The 22,161-nt window shown below is 37.9% G+C and overlaps 1 protein-coding gene across 7 annotated transcripts in view; it reads right to left on the bottom strand.

Annotated features, from left to right (window-relative positions):
- ift80 (intraflagellar transport 80 homolog (Chlamydomonas)) overlaps positions 1–22,161 on the bottom strand; it is a 227,109-nt gene that overhangs the window by 124,346 nt on the left and 80,602 nt on the right. For all 7 annotated transcript variants that reach the window (XM_043702073.1, XM_043702075.1, XM_043702076.1 and 4 more), the window contains 2 exons: positions 14,277–14,366; positions 4,988–5,125 (listed from right to left, as the gene is read on the bottom strand). In XM_043702073.1, coding sequence (XP_043558008.1) covers positions 4,988–5,125; positions 14,277–14,366 — 228 coding nt within the window. The remainder of the gene's footprint in view (positions 1–4,987; positions 5,126–14,276; positions 14,367–22,161) is intronic.

Below are 22,161 nucleotides of genomic sequence, written 5' to 3'. Positions count from 1 at the left end.
AGAAAACATTCAGAAGAATAATTCCAGGAATGAACAGTTTCAGTTATATGGATAGGTTGTAGAAGTTGGGAGAAGGAGAAATTGGGTCTATTCTCCTTAAAGAAGAAAAGGTGCAAAGAAGATTGACAGAGGTATTCAAAATCAGGAGGAACTGGAAAAGAGCAGAAAGGGAAAATGATCTTGTTATGGAAAGGATCAAGAGCAAGAGAGCACATATTTATAACATTAGCAGAAGAAGGGTCAGTGGTTGGGATCTGGAAAACACTGGTGACAACGTGGTGGGTGCAAGTTCATTTCAGATATTCCATAGAAAATTGTATTTTGTCTGAGAAGGAGGAATGTGCAGGGCTACAGGGAGAAGGCAAGCAAGAAACATTAAACATTAGGTAAATTGCTCCCATGCAGAGCCAACATGGATGCAATAAGCTGAATGGCTTCCTTTTGTCTGTAACAATTCTCTGATTCTGTGCCATACTATTCAATAGAAAATGATAACCAATGCTAATACTACCAGGTAGAAACTGCAAGTCAAACAAAACAACACAATCCAACTTTAAACTGTGGCAATGAAACAGCCAAGACTATGCCTGTCAATATTCTCATGTCAAAACTGCAAGACCAGAAATGATTACCTTATTTATTTAGAACTGATGGGTGTAACCTGACAATACATATAACTATGTTATATGTTTAAACATGTGACAGTTCCCAAATGGAATTTATGTACTATTGTATAACTTAATAGTGCATGCCTATGTTACGAGTGTATGTCATTGATCAGGTCCTTTTTGAGGACACAGTGCAGATTCTACTTGTAGTGACTGTAATGAGGTCATAGAATAGACTGTTAATCAGCTGATGATTTGGAGATGCCGGTGTTGGACTGGGGTGTACAAAGTTAATCACCTGATGAAGGAGCGGTACTCTGAAAGCTCGTGTGCTTCCAATTAAACCTGTTGGACTATAACCTGGTGTTGTGTGATTTTTAGTGTTAATTTGGTGGGTTGTCAAGTATCAGGAGATACCGATACTCTCGTGCCTGACTCTGTAATGAGGCAGCACCATAGTCAAGGACTACTCATATCTAAATGTAGGGTGTCTTGGTGATGGTATACTGGCTTCTGTGGAATTATTTCAATAATTAAGAAGAAGCACTATTGATGTGATAATTGTGTAACAAACTAGAGAGGACAAATCAAATTTGAGGCTGGTTTTCTTGACCACACACAAGCATTTTAAATTATAAACTATCCAGAATTGTGGTAGTTACTGGGAAATTTTGGTTTCCCAGACTCTTATAATAATCATATGTTAACCAAATGATGGGAACTGGGAACACAAAAAACTGATGGGAAGTGTCAGAATCTTTCATTGTCTTGACTCAAGGAAGTCTGGGTTCAAGGAGTAGATACTTTCAGATATTTATATGCAGTTTCTGCTGATGAGACATAACATATCTAATGGAATGGTACAGTAGGTTAGTAGTCATGATTCAGTATTACAAATAAATCTGATCATTTGTATATTTAGTTAGAAAAACCATATTAGATCACAAATGACCTACAAGGGAATTGGGTACTGTCACTTGGTTAAATCTACCTGTGACACCTGTCTGACACTACACATTTGACTCTGTAAGCCGTAAATACTGCTTTGCCAGTACTGCTCACTTCAAAGATTAAACAAAAATAAATACAATTTTGCAAAGCTCAGGATATCAAATGAGATATTATAATAATGTCCTGAAACAAAACATTTTCCATTAACATGGATGGATGAACAACTGGTGACTGACTGCACCAAGTTGAAGAACTGGCTTCAAAGGCGTTTAAGCAACAGATCCAGCAAACAACAGAAAACTGTCAAGGACAGAAACAACAAAAATAACAACCAGCTGTAACCGAGTCAATAGAAGGAGATTTCATGGGTGAAACATGCATAAAGCATTACTGTTGTCTATTAACTTTTAGAACAATATATAAACATCTTTGACAGCTAAGAAGAACACTTCTGTAACATAATTTCAGAAGTGAAGGACAGGCCATCCACCCCTTTAGCAGTACTCAAATAATCAACCAATCTAAGTCAGCATTACAGAGAATTTTTTGCAGCGTAGAAACTTATAACCATTTGGTAAGAGCTGTTATGATTCCAGCTATTGTTAATTCTGGACAAGCCAGACTGAAATCTGGCTTGACAGATCATAGCTTTTTTTTGGCTTTAACAAGCTGGACTTTCACTGAAACACAAACACACAATATTGCAGATTTGGTTTTAATACAGTTACAATAATACAGAAGTTTATTACGAAAAAGAAATGAAAATAAAATAGAACAAACCAAACTCTTTAGATATACAACACATATTTAAAGATTTAGAAACACCGGGTAAAATACAACTCCATTAATCCCAAAACACACCTTTACAGTTCTCATATCAAGGAGAATTCCACTGTCTCTCATTCTTATGGGGATTAACTCAGTATTAGCTTCAGTTCACAATCTTTTGAATCTGATATCTTCTTCCTTGAGCCTTCATATAATTGAATAAAGACCTTCACATCTTCAAATAAGCCCTTTAAATTTTTAACCAAGCACTTCTGGTCTGGATTTTTAAACTAAATTCCTTTCATTCAGGTAACCTATTTCTCAATTTAATACTAAATCCCTTCTTTAGGAACAACAGCTTATACTCTTATGACAAGAAGACAGCCAACTAGCTCAAAGTAGTTCCCCATTCCCTGTATTTGCGATATAGTAAAATCAAAACATTCAATGACTCTCAAAATTGGTCCCAATGGTTTCTATTCAGGCTTTTTGAATAACCAGTACCAGACACCAGGTTTATAGCTTAAACAAAATTAATAATTTATTAATTATACAGTAGTTTTAGCTGAGCAAAGTTAATCTAATCAATGTCTATAGAGAGAGTCAGAGATGTATAGCACGGAAACAGACCCTTCGGTCCAACTCGTCCATGCCGACCAAATATCCCACCTTAATCTAGTCCCATTTGCCAGCACCCGGCCCATATCCCTCCAAACCCTTCCTGTTCATAAACAGCATCTGGATGGGTATATATGTTGCAATTGTACCAGCCTCCACAACTCCTCTGGTAGCTCATTCCATACATGCACCACCCTCTACGTGAAAAAGTTGCCCCTTAGGTCCCTTTTATATCTTTCCCCTCTCACCTGAAACCTATGCCCTCTAGTTCTGGAATCCCCCACCTCAGGGAAACGACTTTGTCTATTTCTCCTATCCATGCCCTTCGTGATTTATGATTTAAGCTTAGTTTGTATTTGTGTGAATGGGGGCGAGAATCAAAGAAAACTATCAAACAGACATAATTAAGAGATAAACCAAAAGAAAAAAATAAATGAGATGTAATTGGCCCGTTCACTTAAGCAGATTCCAGATTCATAACATCACAGGCACAATGGACTTGGTTTCTGAAGACACCAATGCATGCAAATTGCTTCCACTAAGCTCTGAGGACTAGTCATTTAATACTTGTAACAGAGATTCTATTCTCAAAATTTTCAGTAAATTGATAATGAGAAGATAACCAGGGAACAATCAAACCTCCATCCTATAGCTTTTGTAGCCACAATCCTTCTGACCAACACTGTTCAAACTTTGGTTTCCCTTTGTTAGGCTTGTTGTCTTCCTACTGGACCCCTATTAACTTTCAAACATCTGCCATTTGTTTGAAAACAATGTATATCTGAAACCAAAACATCTACAGCATTCTTGGAACAAGAATCAACCTGCAATTATTTTTCAGGCTTGACCTCATAAGCAAATATCAGTTTGCTTGTTTATCTTTTTTTAAGCAACAAGCTGCTGCTCAAAATTCAAAAGGTCACTCTCAGCTCACAGTTCATAGCTCCAAACCAAAAGTGATAACAAAAAGTGGAAATTGTGTGAGGGTTCTAATAACATATGCAATCTTTGTGAAGGTCTCTGGGAAACTGCCAAACTGAAATCCAAAACCTTTTTTCAAGTTGTGGGTGTTTCCCCAAGTAAAAAAAAAACACAATACCTTCTATACTGAAAGCCTAACACAGCTGTTTATTTTGCCCACTCGTGATTAATCTTTCAATGTAAATTAATTCCCATTAATCAACAGAAGAAAGTCTAGGAAGATTCCGTCTAATATTCTTTTTTTGAAAGAAGTCACCAAGGCTATAGAAATACTGAAACGTTAATCATGAAATACCTTCACACACACAGAAAACTTATAGGTCCCCTGCTGAAAAATTCAAAATAAAATCCAAAAATGAATGGGATTAAAACATATTTAAACCATGCATGTTATATCACAAATGTCAATAAAGGTGCAGTTTCTGGTTTGTTGGACTTTTTTGAAATACTTTAAACTTGCTGTGGAATATTCTTAATGTTAAAGAGGCAATACTATTGATATTTAAAAACGTTGCATGGGAAATCAATATATGCAGATGTGTACAAGCTTGCTACAGACTTTACTTCAGAGATAGCAGTTTCTGACCACTGGTAGAATGCATACCCCACTTGCTTTAAAACAATATGTAATCAGGAAGGATAGAGTAAAATAACATTACCCCTATGGTCTGTCTCTTCAATGAATCACTTTAGTTAGCCTCAGAAGAGAAAGACAAAAATCTGCCTAGTCTCCCCATTTTTACCATTACCCTGTGACCACTGAACCAATTGTGGGGCCACATATGGATATTAGATGACTGTAGAATAAAGTTTGATTATAGCCTGCTAATACTGCCAAAGCTCTGATACAAAAAATGAAATGCAGATGAAGCAAAATCTATGCAATGGCATCATAGGATAGAGTAAACACTTTGATGAGAAAAAGGCAAAAAGAAAATTATTGGAAAACAAAATGAATTAAGGTCTACAAGTTTTTAAACACTTCAATAATTATGATTGCACAACACCAATGGCAATTGTCTATTAGTTTATTCATATTTAGAGACAAGAAAATTACCTACCCCAGTTTTATCACATAGACGAAGAGTGTTGAATGATCCAACAGCAAATAGTTGTCCATCAGAAGCCCAAGCCACAGATGTTATAGGATAGTCATGTGCCTGAGAGCAATACAACAGACGTCCATAACTATCCCATACCTAAAAATAGACAAAAAACATTGTTTCAGAAATGTTTTCAGAAAACAAAGTAAATAATTTAGTATATCTTTTCTATCATGTTACAGTCACAGCTGATAGCACCATTGGACAAATTAGATCACAAAATGGAACTGGCTTAATAGATCATATGTTTTTCACGTTTAGTTAATTAATGTGGTGGTTAGTCCTGGAGACATATTTGCATAAGAATGCAAAGTTTCTTTTACAGCAGAACAGAAGTGCATTAAAACAAAAATATAAATATCAAAGGAAATACAACAGTTAGAATGATCTCAAAAAACTCAGTAAGACCTAGCTTCAATTGGTTTGCCAACTATCTGTTTCAGAGATTCAAGTCCAGAAAGATTATATTCCTTTTTTCAGTTCTATGGTGTTCTACTTAACAGATTCCTTTCACCTTTTTATCCCCCAGTGTCAATGTAGACAATTTGGGGAGTCCTTTCCAAATATGCCAACATGTATTATTCCTGAACTTTAATTTTTCCTCTTCGGTAATTGGTAGATTTCTAACCAAACTCTGCTAGTTTGGAAATTTCACCAAATTACCATGGTGGTAACCTATTTCTTGTAGCATTCTGAATCTTTATTCTAGGAGAGAAATTAAATTGGCTTCTAAAACTAACAAACAGACGTTCTCGTCTAATCTAAATTGTAAAACTCACTTTTAAGTTGAGAAAAACCTTGCCTAGCTGAATGTCTTCTGTACTGTAAACAAAGCTTTGAATTTTTTTTTGATTGGTGGTGAACCTACAGTAGAGCCAATGTTCCATTAACACCATAAGGAATTGTAGTCACCTACTTTCAGCCAAATACTGGATTAGGTCAATGTTCTGGAAGGACACTCTGACCTTTTCTTTAAAGTAAATCTTTACAAAAATAATCAACACCCATTTACATTTTGAAATCCAAACTCTTAAAATGATATATACACACAAAATACAATTTTTGCCACATTATATTTCAATGGAGGTAAGGTTCAATTTTAACAAAATACATTAGATGGGAACCTTTGATTCACAAATGCCATTGCCCAAGTCTCGAGGCACAGGGGCACTCAAAGCAAATAGCTATTAAGGCCCTTCCCCTGGGCAAATAATGTTTCTGCACCCACAACATTTGAATCCCAGATAAGGGAGTTGTTGGCCATGTAAGTGGCAGAACTTCTGAAGGAAAATGAATGGGACTTTCACTGGTCCTTCAGTGAAGGGCAAAACACTAATTACCTGCAATAAATACTGTTTGTTAATATCAATATTTGTCACTACAATGTATTAATTGCTATTCCAGAGCATTTAAAAACCAAGTTGAAAAATCACTCCTTTTTTAAAAATGCACATACAATTTTAATTGTGGCATAAAACTCAGGTTGTCACAGAACCATTTTCTTGTTTATTTTCTTTCTACCCTTCTTCGAGTCTGGAAAAATATCAGTAGCATAGGAAGCTCCTTGTCAATGTCCATGATTAATCTCTAATGAGTATACCTAAACCGAGTTCCTTATACTTTCCCCATTGATTTCACGTCTCATCACAGATTTTCAGGCAGGCATGTGTCAGGCTGAGCTGGAGCCTGGGAGCACAGTTTTTAATCCAGCTGTGTGCATGTTTACTTAATACTCAGCCCTCAAACTTGGGAGTGTTTTATGTTGTCTTCCCCAAAGTGACAGTAATTAACAAGGTGGCTTCTAAGTGATCATACACCTTAACAAATCTCCGTCAGATCTATTTATACTGTTTGTAATTTTCACTGTGCATTTCACAAAAACAAAGAATTGTATTTTTATAGCACCTTTTGCAAGCTCAGAATCTCTCTATTTTACAGCCAGTAAAATACATTGGTGACTCGACATCAGAAGAAAGAAATATGGAAGTCAATTTCCACAAATAGTAATGCGGTAATGATGATGCAATCAGTTTAATGATTTTGATGGATGAATAAATATTGGTCACTGAATAATTCACAGGACAAACAGGGTAGCTTCCTTGCTCTTCTTTGAAGTGTTGACATATCATATTAGGGCCTTATAAGTTTAACAGATCAGTCAGTTTAAATTTGATAGTGGGGCAACATCTAGAATTCAGGATTGAATCAACTGACACGTGGACAAACATGGGATAACTCTTATGGAAAAACCATGTTTAGCTGACTTGCTGGAGTTCTTTGAAAGGTAACAGAGGGGGTTAATGTGAATAATGCTGTTAATGCAGTGTAGATAGACTTCCAAAAGACATTTGGTACACTGTTTCCCAACAACTTTGTGACAAAAGATGTAGCTCACAGACTAAAATATCATGGAAAAAATATGGAATTTCCATGTTGCTACAAGGTTGTCTAAATAATAGGGAATAGAGGCTGGAGGCAAGTTTGTAATGAAGTCAGAGTTTGGTGGCTGTAATTATGGTGTACTGTCACTTTAAGAGTCCGATCATTTTATGTAATGGTAATGTTATCAGCCATCTTGGGGGTGAAATAGCAGTTTAAGCTGTAGAATGAACCTCTCCTTGATAACCTTTCCTGACACTTCAGACTCCAGGTACTTCTTGGAATGTAACACAAGTAGAAAACTGGTGATGAGGATAAAAACGGTCTTTAGATCCTCCAGGTTGGTACTAAGAAGAAAACAAAATATGCCATTGCTACACCAAAGCAGTCACAGTTGGCAAGGGGAAGACAATAAGAATTCACCCCAGAGAAGAGCTGAACAGTGTAGAAGAAGCTCACCAAGTGCTCTACCCTGAAGGAACACTGAGTAATGAGAACCCTACATGAAGGGAAATATCTTGAGGTGGGGTGGTTGGGAAGAAACAGGCAGTGTCAGAAACACCCTTTTTTTCTAAATGTGAAGAAGTGAGGCAGCACTAAGGTTTTCATGGAACATCATGCTATGCAGGTCTTACCGCTGATGCCCAACTCGGAGAGGCAACAGTACATACATAGATGAAAATACAGCAGAGACCTTTACAGCTGTATATAACTATTAATTTATGAAATAATTAAATGAACAACACATGCTTTTAACTACTAGAGATATCTCAATCACTGCCATGGGTTCTGTAAATAACTCCAAATATTATTATCTGGAAAAGTTGGCAGCTGGCCAGGCTGGAACTCTGCTTGATGTCTTCACCATGCCTCCTGATGTAGGGTACCTCCTGCAGAGTTATTCTTCGAAGTCTTGCTAAAAATCAACAATTTTCTGGGCTGCTTTACAGAAAGTGCCAAGAATGTTTTGGTCTTATTTGGTATAGATAGCAGTTACTGATTTCCTGCGATCTTAGCTCTTAACAGGCTGGAATGATTCAGCGTAATTCCAATCACATAACAGCTGTCTAAGCCTCTTAGCAGTTCTAGTTATCGTCAGCCTTATCCAACACCACTTAAAAAAGACAGGAAATTTTAGTGCTATTAAGACCGTAAAATGAAGATAGAGAGAGCTGGAACTATTACACAGGGAGGGTCCATTATTTGTTGAAGCTACAAAACTGAAGCAAATATAGTTAAAAATCTCACAACACCAGGTTATAGTCCAACAAGTTTAATTGGAGACACACTAGCTTTCGGAGCGACGAAGTAAATATAATTATCCTTGCATTCCCAAGTATTATGGGAGAAAATTTTTAACTTTTTGAATGGGCTGGTACAGCCAGAGAAACCAGGTACTAAAGCTTCAGAAGAAATAGTTTGAGTGTTACAGAACCATTTTTCACCAAACGACTCGAGATTGGTGAAAGTTTAGAATCCACAAATGCAACCAGTATGATGGTGAAACCATCTACCAATTCATAGCAATTTTAAGGAAGTTAGCAGAATTCTGTGAATTCAGAGACAACTTAAATAATGCTATCAGAGACAGACTGGTATGGTTTAAAATATATGAAGCAAACCACAAGAAATTACTGATGAAAAGGAACCTAGACTTAAAGATAGCACTTGAAATAGTTACCTTGATACAACTAGCAGCCAAGGGAACTGAAAACCTAAGCTCCAGCAAGAGAGATCACAAAATGGCAGTTGAAAGACAAGCACCAATGGAGATTCAAAACTGCCATCAATGTGGAAAAACATGGCACGTAGCATCAAATTGTTGGTGTAAAAACACAGTATACTGAAACTGCAGAGATAAGAGCACATTGAAAGGCTGTATTTAAGGAAGAAACATGAAAATATAGCAAAAATATAGAAACGGAAGGAGAAAGAAAAAAATTCACATGGTACAAAAAAAAGGGCACAACAAAAACCCAGACTCACTCGAACGAGGAGCTGTTTTTAAACACACTGGTCATTGCTGGTGGCACCAACCAATACTGGGTCACTCCTTTACTGAATGCCAAACCAGTAAGAATGGAGATGGATACTGGAGTGGTAGTTTAATTGAACTGTGCATCAGAAGCAGGGCTGCTCTCTCATAAGGGAGAGGTGGTCACTTAGGTGGATGGCTGGTTTGTGATTCATACTCATGTCAATAGTGTGGGTTCAATTTCTACATTGGCTGAGGTTACCATGAAGGACTCTGCTTTACAACCTCTCCCCCCAACTTAACCTGAGCCTCAGGTTAAATTGCCACTAGTCACCTCTCTATTGAGGGAGCAGCCCTATGGTGTGGTTTATGATCATGAGGGGCATAGATTGGATAAATACATAAGGTCTTTTCTCTGGGGTGGGGGAGGCCAGAACTAGAGGGCATAGACTTAGGGTGAGAGGGAGAAATTTAAAAAGGCACCTAAGGGGCAATATTTCCACGCAGAGGGTGGTACGTGTATGCAATGAGCTGCCAGAGGAAGTGGTGGAGACTGGTACAATTACAGCATTTGAAAGGCATCTGGATGGATATCTGAATAGGAAGGGTTTGGAGGGATATGGGCCAAGTGCTGGCGAATGGGATTAGATTAGGTTGGGATATCTGGTTTGCATGGACGAGTTTGACTGAGGGGTCTATTTCTGTGCTGTACATCATTATGACTCTATGGCTATGGCGCCTTTGCTTTTATCAGAAGCAGCTTAGACATATTATGCCAAACTCTCAAAAACTGCACAAAGAATGTATACAGGTGAAGCAGAGCCTTTAACAGTTTGTACAAAAGTGAATGTCAAGTTCATATGGTCAGAATTAAGATTTGCCCTTATTAATCCTCAAAGGAAATTTTCTAGCTTTATTGGGAAGAATGGTTGGAGAAAATCAAACTCAATTTGGATGAGGTAAATTATCTGTTGGATTTTGAGACTGATCTATCATAAATTCTAAAGAAACATGCCATTGTTTTCAATGGGGATCTGGGAAGCATGGAGAAGATCTCAGTAAAATTGAAAATCAAGGATTAAACATCAAAATCAGGCTGCCCAACAGGAAAACAAAGCAAAACGCAGCGTCTTCCAAAAAGGGTGACAAGTATTAGTAAGGAATTATAATACCGGTGAGAAATGGGTACATCATTGCAGAACAGACTGGACAGGTCTCCTATACTCTACAGATGAGAGATGTTATTGTTTGGAGAAGACATGCAGATCAATTCTTGGCAACTAAAACAAGTATGCTTGAGACAACATAAATTGAAGATTTACAAATACCTGTGCCAAATAGAGATCTGGATATTTGTGATGATAGAGCAATAACTGGAGCATCTGGGATGTGGGGGGCGGCAGGGTACCCCAGTGGAGAATACCACAACATTGTGCAAATCTCCGAATGTTCAGTTACCTCAGGAAAAGACAATAAGAGATGATGCTCCTAATGCACCTAAAATACCAGAGATTAAAGCCAATAAGAAAAATAATCAGATACCCAAGGTACGCCAATAGCCACACAGGAATTGATGCCCTCCGGAATGTCTTGTCTCCTGGCTGTGGTATATATGATTGTAAATATTGTGAATTTTTTCATTTCAGGAACCTCTGACATAAAGGAGCTGCATATTTATGCAAGTACGTGGGCTGTCCTTTTAACAGTTTGATCATGTCAACAAACATTTTGGGCAAAGGCGCCATAGCCATAGAGTCATAATGATGTACAGCACAGAAACAGACCCCTCAGTCAAACTCGTCCATGCTGACCAGATATCCCAACCTAATCTAATCCCATTCGCCAGCACTTGGCCCATATCCCTCCAAACCCTTCCTATTCAGATATCCATCCAGATGCCTTTTAAATGCTGTAATTGTACCAGCCTCCACCACTTCCTCTGGCAGCTCATTGCATGTCTCTTTAACCGTGCTACCTACAAAGTGAACATCTCCTTAATAAAGCTCCCGCTGTTTTAACACTTCAGCCTTCTGGTCCTTCTTGGAACGTTAATAGGATCCTTGTTGTTCCTCTTTATATTAAAGATCCAGATATTGGATGTAGGAGATAACTTCAAACTTTGTGGTAAACTTAGAAACAATTGTAAACTAAGAGGAAGAGCGTGAAGAATATCAAAATGACATCGACAATTTGGTGGAGTGAGTGGAGAAGTGTGAGGCAATACACTGAAACATAGTACATTGAAAGTACATATAGAAATAGTAAAAAAAAAAGTGTGCGTGTGGGGCAGAAAAACCCTGGTGTATATGTGCATAGGTCATTTGGCAGGACAAGTAGAGAGAGGTTAATAAAACATACAGCATCCTCGGGTTTATTAATAGCAGCATAAAATATAAAAGCTAGAAGGTTATGTTGAACCTGCATAAGCCACTAGTTAAATCTTTTCCAGATTATTGCGTACAGTTCTAGGTGCCACGCTTCAGGAAGGATGCAATCAAATTGGACAACACACAGAAAAATAGTTCAAGGGATGAGAAACTTCAGCTATAAAGATAGATGGGAGAGTTAGGATTGTTTTCCCTGAAAAGGAGAAGGTAAAGAGATTTGATTGAAGTTTTCAAAATCTGGACAAAGTAGGCAGGGAGAAACTGTTCGCACTTGTAATCAAGTCTAGAACAAGACGACACAGATTTAAAGTCATTTGCAAAAGAAATAAATATGATAGGAGAAAAAAAAAACTTTTTGGAAGTTAGAGTCTGGAATGCACTGCCTGGAGACACTGTGGTGGCAGGTTCAATCAAAGTATTCACGAGGGCGCTAATGGCTACTTAAATAGAAATAATGGAAAGGTTAACAGGGAGAGGACAAGAAGATGGTATAAATCATGATGTACATTCAGACAGCCAGTGCAGACAAGGTGGGCTAAATAGTCTGCCCTGGACTGTAACAATTCAGAGAATCTGTGATTTGATGTCTCATCTGATAATACAGGAATCAGTCAACCCTGCGTGGGTATCAGCCTTTGTCTTTGTGCTCACGGCCTTGGGTGTGTGACTTACACCAGCAAATCTTTTAAGGCAATGGAGTGTTACCAACTATACCATGGCTGACACTCTCAGCTTCAGCTAACGTTTCTTTCTGATCTTTTTCTGTCTCCTTTCAGGCTGCTGGCTTACAACACTTTCCTTCCACCACCCATACCAACTTCCATTTTGCGCCTCTTTGGTATCCTAACCCTATTACAATTCCTATTCCAATCCATAAACTTTCCACTTTTTCTTCTATTCTGCCACTTTTCTAAGTTTGACTGGCCTTGGATAAAGCCATGCTAACCCCGGTAACTCTTTCTGCTTTGTTTATTTCACTCATGAAAATATATATGACTGTCATTTAATAAGCCATACCCAACTGCACAATGAAACTCTTGTGCTGAACATCTCACTTACCATATGATTGCAGCCACCTCTTTAATTATTTCTTGTCTTTGCTGCACCTTTTTATATATCCTTAGATTAACTTCCTTACTTTCAAGTGATGCAAACATGGTGCACAACTTGCAAATTGTTCGTAATCTATTGTTAGTTGTGATTCAGTCCATCAATATATTTAGAAGTTTGCTCACTTCTGCCAAAAAACGGTCCACTTAAGAATTCTCTTAAGAGGGTGGATATTTTTAACTAAATTTTTCAAATATGTTAATGACATACCTCTGGAGAAGGCAGGATTGAACCCAGGTCTTCTGAGCCAGAGATAGGGATGCTATCACTGCACCACAAATTACCTTAGCTGACAGGGTAACATCATTGAAAATGAACTTTGAAATTACCAAATTAGTTCATTGGCATGAATGATTTTTCTTCTTACTTTCCAGTGTGTGGGAGAAACTCCTGAATTATTTTTTGATATATTGATTAAAAAGAAAAATTGAGCTACCTCTGCTCCTTTAATTTTTTCTGACCCAGAACAACCCCCACTTATATAGCATCTGTACTGTTGAATGACTAAAGCAACATTATAGCAGCATCACCAAACAAATTTTGACATGAAACCATTTGCAAACATAAAAGCAAGAAACAAGAGTCGGCCATTCAGCCCTTGAGTCTGCTCCACCATTCAATAAAACCATGGCTCATCAGACTGTAATCTTAAATCCACATTTCTGATAACCTTTCACCCATTCCTTAACAATTAAATAAAATGCTTACTTTTCATTCTTCCTGCCAAAGTGGATAATGTCACATTTTCCCACGTTACACTCCACTTGCCAGATCTTTGCCTTCTCACTTAACCTATTAACATCTTTATGTAGTCTTTTTAATGTCCTTTTCACAAATTACTTTGCCACCTATCTTTGTGTCATCAGCAACTTCAGAAAATATATCTTCCATCCCTTGATCCAAATCATTTATTGTGAACAGTTGAGATTCTCGCATCAATTCTTGTGTGACACATTGCTCATTTCACCTTGCTAATGTGTCCATTCATGCCTAACCTGGTTCCTGTTCAGCAGGTAATCTTCTATTCATGCCAACATGGTACCCCTATTATCTTTGATGTGGCACTTCTTCATATGCCTTCTGGAAATAACAAGATATTAGAGCAGATGACGTAAACTTAGTGTAAGAAACAGAGGTTAAGGAACAGAGAATTTTAGCAAGAGCAGCTGTTGACACAATTAATGGCAGAGCAATTAAAATCAGAAATGTGCAATAGAGTGGAAGTTATGGTGCACAGATATCTCAGAGGCTTGTAGGATTGGGGGAGGGTACAGAGGTAAGGGTAGGAGAGGCCATTTGGAAAACATTCTATCAACTCTGAATAATTCCCTCACACATTCAATAGCTATGTTATTCCACTTGAGCTTCAAAAGCAACAAATCACATGAATACAAACCTTGTATTTACAATCCTCACCACCGGAAAGGATGAGATCATTCACCGTATTCCAATCAACCTTCAGAATGACTCCGTCATGTGCTTTCCACTACGAACAGGAATACAAGATGAAGAAAGAATGGGCAGAAATCATATTCTTGAGACTTTTGAGAAAAAAAATCTTTAAATATACTTTTGTCATTGAGACAATTCAGAGAATCTGGTGGATAGCCATTTTTGATTATTCAAATAAAACAAACTCATTACAACTTTTGATATTCAAAAATAAATCCGTGTACTAAAATAACATAGCCTTGTGATTTAATCAAACATATAAACTGACTGCGGTGTCCAGATGTGAACGCAAATATCAGCCAACTATAAGTCATTGACTGAGCTTTCCTAATCATAAAAAGAAAAAACAATTTAGCTGGACACATTGTAACAAATGATGCCTTACAACATACTCATTTAGGCAGCTGACCTTTTTAAAAACTAAAATCAGTATTTTTAAATTGATTTTAATTACACATATCAATATTTAGTCAATTATATTAACTATATTAAAAATATCAAGTGCAACTCCTTTGACTTACAAGCTATATGACATTGCCACTTTTATTAATTTACAACTATTTCATATCCATCTTTAGCAATCTTATCCATAGCAGATCTAACAATATGCTATTATTGCTATCTTCCCTCATACAACCCTTTTGATCTCAAAGCCACAGACCATAAACCTGAACGAAAATGGTGCACAAAGTCCTGGACGCCCTCTACCAATCTAACTTATTCACTGTAATTTGTACTATTATTGTCTTTTCATGGCAGATATATATCTTAGCCTAAGGTCATCCATGAACCCAGGACAAGTCCAGACTTCTCAGTTTCATCATCAACCACGTGCATCAATTTTATTCTGTACTGAAATTACTTCTTCACTGCCCATTTTTACAGCACTGCTGCGTACTGGTTTTTCTCATACCAACTGGAATGAAGTCTTTACTTTTGTAGCTATTACTTCATTTTTCATCTTTCTCTCTTCATCACCTTTACCTTATCCTTGAATTACCATTTCCTATATACATAATATTATCATATGTTCATGCTTCCTTTAACGGATTCAAAGGCTGCTACAATAATATATAACTGCTGATGTAATATTAAAATCTGGATGAATCATAATTACCTCTAGTTAAATGTTGGAAAAGCAGAATCTTCTGGATTTTACTTGAACCTGCCTGAACTATGTCAACCTCCTTAGCTGGCAAGTCAAAAAATGTCCATATTTTTAGAACTTTGGGTGCTGTTTGGAACTAAAAGTGAGAGGTGGGTTGGCTACGATGAATTAGACACTGTCATTAAAAGGTATGACAGTGGATAGGCAATGGCAAAACTTTTTGGAATTAAGGTATGGATTGCAACAGTTATGCATTCCTTTCTGGACCAACAACATAACAGAAAGGTGGCTCAACTAGAGTTAACAGAAGAAATTAATATCCAAAGAGGAGTCATATAAAGTTGTAAGAAAAAGCAGTGAGTGTAATGAATGGGAGCCAGTTTAAAAATCAGTAAAGGAGAACCAAGAGGTAAAGAGGGAGAAATTGAGTATTAGGGTAAACTTGCAAGGAGGATAAAGGCAGACTGTAAAAGCTTCTATAAGTATTCAAAAAGAAAAATACTAGTGAAGGCAAATGTACGAATTTAGGTCCCCTTAATTTAGGAGAACTGATAAGGGAGAACTAGGAAAATGGCAAAACAATCAAAATTATTTTAGTTCTGTCTTCAGGGAAGAAAAATACTTTCTATAAATGCTTGGGAACCAAGGTTCTAATGAGAAAGAATAATTGAAGGAAGTTAGTATGAGTAAATAAATAGTGCCAGAGAAATTGATGGAACTGAAAGCTCATAAATTCCCATAACCTCATAAACCTCATCCTAGAGTATTAAAGGAGGTAGTAAAGGTAGCCATAAAAAGGTTTGGTGAATTGCTGGATGCATATGGGATTGGGAGTAATACATTGTCATGGATTGAGGTTTGGTTAGCAGATAGCAAATAGAGTAGAAATAAATGGGCCTCTCTTTGGGGTGGAAGTCAGTGGGTAGTGGGATTATGCATCAGTCAGAGCTTGAGCCCCAGCTACTTAAGATGTACATCAACAATTAAGATGAGGGAATCCAATATAATAATTCCACACTTGCTGACAAAACAGTTTAAGTGAAATTTTGAGTGGTACAGAGGTTGTAAAGAGGCTTCAAGGTAATCGAAACAAGTTGAGTGAGTGGTTAAATGTAGAGGTGGTACAACATGGTCGAGTGTGAAGTTAACTACTTCAGTTGGAAAAATCAAAATGATAGAGTATTCATTAAATGCTAAACAAAATACAAAGAACTGCAGGTGCTGGAAATCGAAAACAAAAACAGAAAGAATGGGACAAACTCAAACAGTCTGGCAACATCGGTGAAGAGAAAGCAGAGTCAACATTTCAAGCCCAGTGATCCTTCTTTAGGATTGACTGGAACTATAAAAATGTTGGTACATGAACTAAAGATGGAGCAGGGGGAGGGGAAGGAATAAATGATTTATGGAGATTTAGTCCAGAGAACAAGAACAGCAGCTGGACAGACAAAGGAATGGATAATGGTGAACCAGGGAGAAAGAAAAGCAGCTAATGGGGACCCTTAGTGAGTAAAAGTGAGTTGGCTCTGGTGAAAGCAGCCCATGTGATGTCGAGGCCTGGTGTTCGGGGTGGAGGAAAGACATAAAAATAAGTGCTCAGGCCCTAAAATTATTGAATTTGAAATTGAATGCTGAAGGCTACAGGATGCCGAAGTGAAAAATGAGATGGTGCTCCTCTAGCTGGTGCTGAGCTTTGCTGGAGTACTGCAGCAGGCTCTTTTGAGATTTTGGTCAGGGAGTAGAGTTGTGTTGAAGTGGCAGGGTTCCTTTTGGAATAGGACATGGATATTTATCAAAGAAGTCATCCAGTCTCTGTTCATCCCCCTAAAAACACAAATAGGGTCTTCCTGGTCCTCACTCACTACCCAAGCAGCAAACACATCCAAGGAATCATAAGCTGCCATTTTCACCACTTCCAGCAGGATGCCACCACCTTTTCTCAGCTTTCTGCAGTGACCGTTCCTGCCAGGACATCCGAGTCCATTCCTCCATCTCCCAAACCTAGTGGCATCTTCCCATGCTATTGCAGAAGGCGTAACACCTGCCCATTTACTTCCTCCCTGCTCCTCATCAAAGGCCCCAGACACACTTTTCAGATGAAGCAGTGATTTACCTGTACTTCATTCAATCTCGTCTGCAATGCAGTCTCTGCCACACTCAGGAGACAAAACACAGACTGAGTAACCAGTTTGCGGAACACTTGAGCTTCTGGTTGCCTGCCACTTCAACATACCACCTTGTTCCCCGACTAACATTTCTCTCAGGCCTGCTGCACTGCTTCATCAAAACTCAGCCTAAGCTGGAAGAACAGCATCTCATTTTCTACTTTGGGATCCTGCAGCCTCAGGACTCAATACCGAGTTTATTAAGAACCTTCTTCCAAGTTCTTCTCCTATCGCCATACACCAGGCTTTGTTGCCACATGGTTTACTTTCATTACAACCAAACCACTTTTATACGCTAATGGTCTCCATTACCAGCTTCTTGTTCTCTGCTCACAATTATCCATTCCTTCATTTGTCCAACGATTGTTTTCTCTCTCTCTCTCTCTCTCTCTCTGAGCTCGATCTCCACCTATCAGTTATTCTTTTCCCTTCCCACACTCCAGTCTTTAGCAGATATAGAGGAACCTCTATTATCTGAACGAGATGGCGGGCACTATTTCATTTGGATAATTGATTTTCTCTGGGGCTCGGAGTTTTCTGTGCAGTCTGCACCCCGTTCAGGAGACTAAACCCCGCCCTCTTCTGCCTGCGCCCAACCCTGCACCCCCATCCATCCTTCCCCCACCGTCTGACCAGTTGAGTTTCTCCAGTTATTTCTGTTCTTGTATTAGCTAAATGGCTTTAGATTAGGAAATGTTAATGTACATTAACAAGTTGCCTAGGTTGCCTTGTGAATCAACCACTGTAAGCATGCATTCGAGTGCAGCAGTAAGGTTGGAAGTCAAACAGTATATTGGCCTTTATTGTAAGAGGATTTAAGTTCAGAAGCAAGGATGTCTTACTGCAGCTTTATAAGGTCTTGAGATCACACTTGCAGTATTAGGTGCTATTTTGTTTTCCTTACCAAAGAAAAGGATATACTTGCCACAAAGGGAGTGGGCAAAGGTTTCACCAGTCTGATTTTTGGGATGTCAGAATTGTCAGAGGTTAGGTTGACTAGGCTTGTATTCACTGGAGTTTAGAAGAATGAGAAGGGATCTCATCAAAACATATATTCTCAGGACTTGACAGATTGGATGCAGGGATGATTTCTCTTATCTGGGAGGATTTAGATCAGGGATCATGGTCTGTCAATATGGGAAGGCTATTTCAGATGAAAAATTGTGTCAGCAAGGAAGGTGGTGAACTTGCAGCATTCTTTACCACACAAGTTTGTGGAGGTGAATACATTGAATACATCCAAGAAAGATTTCTTGACATTAGATGCATCAAAGGCTTTGAGGATGAAGTGGCACTGAGATAGAGTCTGCCATGATTATATTGAATGGTGGAGCAGGCTCGATACTCCTGTTATGTTATGAAGGTGAGTTTCTTTTCCATTATAAAACCCAATATCATGACCATTTTCTTTCATCTTTAAAATATTATTTATCACTACCCATACCTTTTTTCCTCAGCAAAATACTTTAACTATATTTCTATCCTTCACAATATGACTGATTTAAAAGACATTTGCCCAGATCTTCCAGTTTCAGATAGCCAGAGATCCTGACAAGTCAGATTACGGGATGCCTTGGAGGTTCCAACACACTGAATGTGCAGTAATTGTTCACAAGATTTCAGTTTCCAATAGCTTTGGAACCCTTCGGACAAGTTGTCAACTCTGAGTTAGAGTTGGAAACTTTGTAAAGTTCCAACTTACTTTAATTGATACCCTGGAAAATTTAGAGGGAGGTCCTAAAACCTGCTTTTACTTCTGGCTGATGATATTATTGAATTGGCCCTGCACTGGAAGGCTTCCTAAACAGGTAGATTCCACATTTCTTAATTTCTTTAAATTTAAAGTTCAGATTTGAAACATGTACCTCCAGGAAATACAAGTAAAATGAAGCAGAGTGGCAATTCATCGCGATTGACTCAAAAGATTCGGCCCACTGACTCATGTAGATCCCCGTATCCTGTCTTTGCCCAAGCTCCAGTGGCTCCAAGGTCTAATTAGCTCACTTTGAGATCTTGGCACTTGCTTTCAAATCTTTATACTGAACAACTCACATGACATCACTTATATCATCTAAACATACATTTTGGTTTCAAACCTGTTGCTTTTCATTCTTCAATTTCCCCACAAGGGATTGCATATTCATTCACTAAGCAAAAGCCTTCTGGATTGCCTTCACTGGATCCCTATACTTTTGCACACTCTCCTGGCTTTTAAACACTTGGTAAAAATCCTTTCTTCAACTACGTTTGCAATCCTTCAACTTTCTACCTTTCTTTCTCTACATCAGTAACTTATAATTTGCTTGTCACTTTGAGGTAGCTTTCTATAGACAATGAGTATCATTAGATACAGAAGTTATTATATACTCCATCTACTGGAGACAGTAAGTTAAAACTGCATTGCTTAAAATAATGTCAACATGCTGAAGCAGTTTCAGTTATTTCCAATAACTAACATTTGTGTTGATAATCCCATACTTATTCCTTTGCTGTTCTCAGAAATCAAGGGCCGAGTTTTGCTGAAAATGGTATCTGAAGGTGCATGTTGTTATTAGTGTGCAACTCTGTAGGCTGCTTGTAGCAAAGAAAAAAATACCCCATCAATGGCAAAACTGTGATATTTACAAGTTATAGTATTTGCATATTAATTACACACTAAACTTGCCATAGAAAATTAGGCATAGCAATTAGCAAAGGACGTACACTTTTGACAATGTGATGATTGTTAATGACTTCAACCAAACTTTTTATGAAGTAGACTCTCAATCCTTTAATACAGATTGTTTTAGGAGATTTATTCAAATTTTTGATGGTTACTTCTCTTTTCTGCCCTTTTAAAAAACTCTTGTGATTAATCTATTTCTTCGTTTTGTCTGCCTACCTTTCTTTCTGTAACTGATTTCACATTGAATTTGTGAATTTTAAATTACGCTGCCTTGTCACTCTTTCCTAATTAGTTTTCAATTTTCAAATCTCACTGGTTTTGGAGATGTCTCATTTGTCTGATTACATCATTATCAGCTCAGTTTTGTCAATTTGGGAATTACCAGGGAATGCGGTTCGCCATCATATTTGGGCCTCAAATATCCTATTGGTTCACTGCCGTATTGTAACAAATTCAACAGATCATGAAGATAGTCTACCCTCAGATAACAAAAGGTCTTGTGGATTTTAACTGCTTTTTCAAGTTCTTCCTTAATTAATTGAGGTTTTGTGATTTTCTTAGACCTTTGAATTTAGTTCATGCATTTGAAATGGTTAAAGTCTAAGACAGAAAAATAATTTCATATAAAAGCAATACAAATTTTTTGGCAAAAACTGGACAGTTGGAGTTTAATATAAGGAAAGTGTGAGCTTATGCACTTTAGTTGGCAGAATCAAAAGACAGGTTATTATTTAATTCAGCCCAACCGTTTACCTATCTTCTGCTCTGCCTACCCCAGGAGGTGGTGCCTCTGTCAGTATATCCTTTTCTTAAATACAGGACCAAAACTCTATGCAGTGTCCCAGGTACAGCCTCCCCAAAAAAGTACAGTTCAGAGGGATCGAGATGTTCTTGCGCATGAAACTTAGAAAGGTAACAAGTAATTAAAAAGACAAATGCAATTATCGGCTTTATTGCTATGATGTTGGGAGTTTAATTACAAGGAGGTCTTGTTACAACTGCACAAAGTGCTGGCGAGGCTGCACTTGGGGCACTGCATAGTGTTTTGGTCCTGTATTTAAGAAAAGGATATACTGGTAGAGGCACCATCTCCTGGGGTAGGCAGAGCAGAAGACAGGTAAACAGTTGGGACTGAATTATCCCCCAAAACACCTGCTCCCTGCACATGTTGATAGGTACCTTGGTTAGGCCAAGATGGATGAGGAAAGCTCATGATCTGCCTGCACCCAGTCATACTTGGTGGTCAATGATCAGGAGAAATATTGGCATTTACATTGCACCATTTGTTACTGAACATCTTAAAGTACTTCTACAAATGAAGTAGTTTTTGAAGTGTAGTCACTCTTGAAATGCAAAAAGCAACTAATTTATGCAAAGCAAACTCCCACAACCAGCAACATGATAACAACCAGATAATCTTTCTTCTGTGATGATGAAGAGATAAAGATTGGCCAAGACACCAAAGATAATTCACCTGTTTTTCCTTAAAAATGTACAATAGGATTTATTAGATTCACTGAACCAGGCAGATGGAGCCTGAAGTTAACCTCTCACAGAAAAGACACAACCTCCAACAGTGCAGTGCATGACAAGCTGCTGAATGGCATTGTGCTACATCAATGTTGCATCTACAGCAATGTGTTAGTAGTTTTTGTGGAAAATACTGAATGTGTTTCAATTAAATGGATATGTCTCAAAGCCTAAAGAGAGTAGTCCTCTGTCAGCTCAGAGATGCTGTCATCAGTGGCGCCACAGATAATAAGCTACCTGGCTTTGTAACTGCACTAAACTCAAGGCAAAATAGAACTACATTGAGTCCATAAATTGAGCAACAAAACACAAGGTAAGATGAAGATGCTATGCTCTAAATAAACACAGTGTGTAAATGCTA

The sequence above is a fragment of the Chiloscyllium plagiosum genome, chromosome 13 (assembly GCF_004010195.1).
Source record: "Chiloscyllium plagiosum isolate BGI_BamShark_2017 chromosome 13, ASM401019v2, whole genome shotgun sequence".
NCBI classification, from domain to species: Eukaryota; Metazoa; Chordata; class Chondrichthyes; order Orectolobiformes; family Hemiscylliidae; genus Chiloscyllium; species Chiloscyllium plagiosum.
Note: the sequence above shows the minus strand (reverse complement) of the source record. Positions and strands in the feature narration are given on the sequence as shown.